This window comes from Anarrhichthys ocellatus, unplaced genomic scaffold (assembly GCF_004355925.1).
Source record: "Anarrhichthys ocellatus isolate YVR2014 unplaced genomic scaffold, GSC_Weel_1.0 scaffold3, whole genome shotgun sequence".
NCBI lineage: Eukaryota > Metazoa > Chordata > Actinopteri > Perciformes > Anarhichadidae > Anarrhichthys > Anarrhichthys ocellatus.
In genome coordinates, this window is record NW_022280033.1 from 2,088,086 (window position 1) to 2,090,110 (window position 2,025).

Consider the following 2,025-nt stretch of genomic DNA (forward strand, 5'->3'; position numbering starts at 1 on the left):
ACACACACACACACACACACACACACACACACACACACACACACACAAAGGCCAAAACAAAGCCAGACAGAGGGAGAAAAGACAGGAATGAGAAGAATGTGTTAGTCATGAGTTTCACTTCCTGTCAGATTCCTATTAAATGACACTTGAGTGTCAACTCTTGAGAAACTGATGAGGAAAGAGCAGCACGGACGAGTGGACGAGAGACTAAGAGACCTTTGTCTTTCCTTAGAAAGCCCAGTGCATGTTAATGTAATGACACTCATCATAACTGATGGCGATGGTTCAGTGGCCTTATTAAGTAATTAGCTCGTCTTTTTGCCTTTCTGCTCTACTAATCGCCCAGTTTTCCATATATCTATATATATATATAGATATATAGATACTCTATATTAACAGTATCAATATGATGTAACGCTTAAGCTGTGATGCACTCATCCAGCCTTAGTTGTGTATTTGAGTTCCTCTCTTCATGCACCAGCGGTTAAACAATGGTTTGAGTGGCTGGTCCTCATCCAGCCAACAATCATGTTCCAGCTAACAGTTACACATCTGTTTACAGTCTGAACAAATCTCAAACTGTCTGCCTTTGTGTCCATCTGCTAGTCGTCCTCCTGATGGGACATCTGTCTGTCCCCATCCAGTCTCTCACCGACAGCAACGAGAGGTGTCTTCTAAATGCACTCGTGGAATATTATTGTGGATTAAAGGAGCAAAGTGCTGCCATCTTGGCTCTCCACTCTGAGGGTAAAATATAAACATCAAGTGTCATTAAACCCACTTTTCCTCCCCGTCACACACACACTGACCTGTGAATGTGGTGGGGAACTGTGCCATGGTTCACTCAGTCTTCTTCAGCACTGCACAACACCTGAAACAACACATTCACAAGTGTTTATATCGCATCAATCTCATTCAATATGTAATTGCTCAGTAATACAGCAATAAAACAAATCATTTAGTATCGCAAATCACTTCAGGAACATTTCACCGGAGAGGCACAAAGATGCTTCAGTACACAGCATATTAAAAAGACCAAATCATGTCTGGTCACCTGCCAAAAGGTGCTGATGGAGCAGATAGACTCAGTAAGAGGAAGTTATTTTCCACTCTGCTGACGCAGTGAATTTGTAGAACTTTGCCGAGTGAGCCGTTGTGGTTCCTGTTTGGATGCAATGATGGATGCACACACAAAAATACATGAACAGGACTTCTGAATAACGGATATAGCGTATTTTAAATGATGATGGGTTTGTCTGCAGATGTGCAATGTCTGTTGGAAGAAACATCTACAACACACGGAAGAAAGTAAATTGCTGCAAACTCAGCAATTTAGCCGCTATAATACAAACATCTGAGGGACAGATCTTTAGCTACTTTTATTAGAATTTACTCTTGTCGCTTCGAAGCTCAAAAAAGTTCATTTTTTAACTATAATTTTTAATTTGTTTACAGAAATATGAGGTATATAAAGTGTTCACCCTCACAGTAACACAGACCTTTGGCCCAGTGAAAGGTATGTTAATCAGATCCAGACCTGCCTCCCCCTGGCCAGCAGACAGCCCATAATAATAATAATAATAATAATAATAATAATAATAATAATAATCTGACACACATTGCAACAGACAAGGACTCAGTGAGGGAGTGTGAGTGCATGTGTGCGTTGTTTTCCACTCCGTGTGATGTAAATCTAGATCAGGCCTCATCCTTTTGTAAGAAAACACATTTAAAGGTTAAATTTGATGAGATTCTAGGAAATCCGTTTCTGAGACTTTTGCCGCCATCACAATATAATGAAGGTCCACAGCGCTGAAACACAGAGAGAGTTACTCAGACACAGCGGTGAACATTTTCACCAGGACGGTTCCTTCAGTAGGAAACGGTCCTCAGTGTGTGTGTGTGTGTGTCCCATTATGAGCAGAGTGGGAGGACAAAGTAACCAGCTTAACTAGGTCAGACGAACAAAGCCCACCCTACACACACACACACACACACACACACACACACACACACACACACACA

General features: G+C 41.4%; 1 protein-coding gene across 7 annotated transcripts in view; it reads right to left on the bottom strand.

The window, feature by feature from the left end:
- The window catches only part of itsn1 (intersectin 1 (SH3 domain protein)), a 36,865-nt gene that overhangs the window by 29,637 nt on the left and 5,203 nt on the right, over positions 1 to 2,025 (bottom strand). For all 7 annotated transcript variants that reach the window (XM_031874804.1, XM_031874746.1, XM_031874813.1 and 4 more), the window contains exon 2: positions 810 to 871. In XM_031874804.1, the coding sequence (XP_031730664.1) occupies positions 810 to 837 (28 nt within the window). In that variant the 5' untranslated portion in view covers positions 838 to 871. The remainder of the gene's footprint in view (positions 1 to 809; positions 872 to 2,025) is intronic.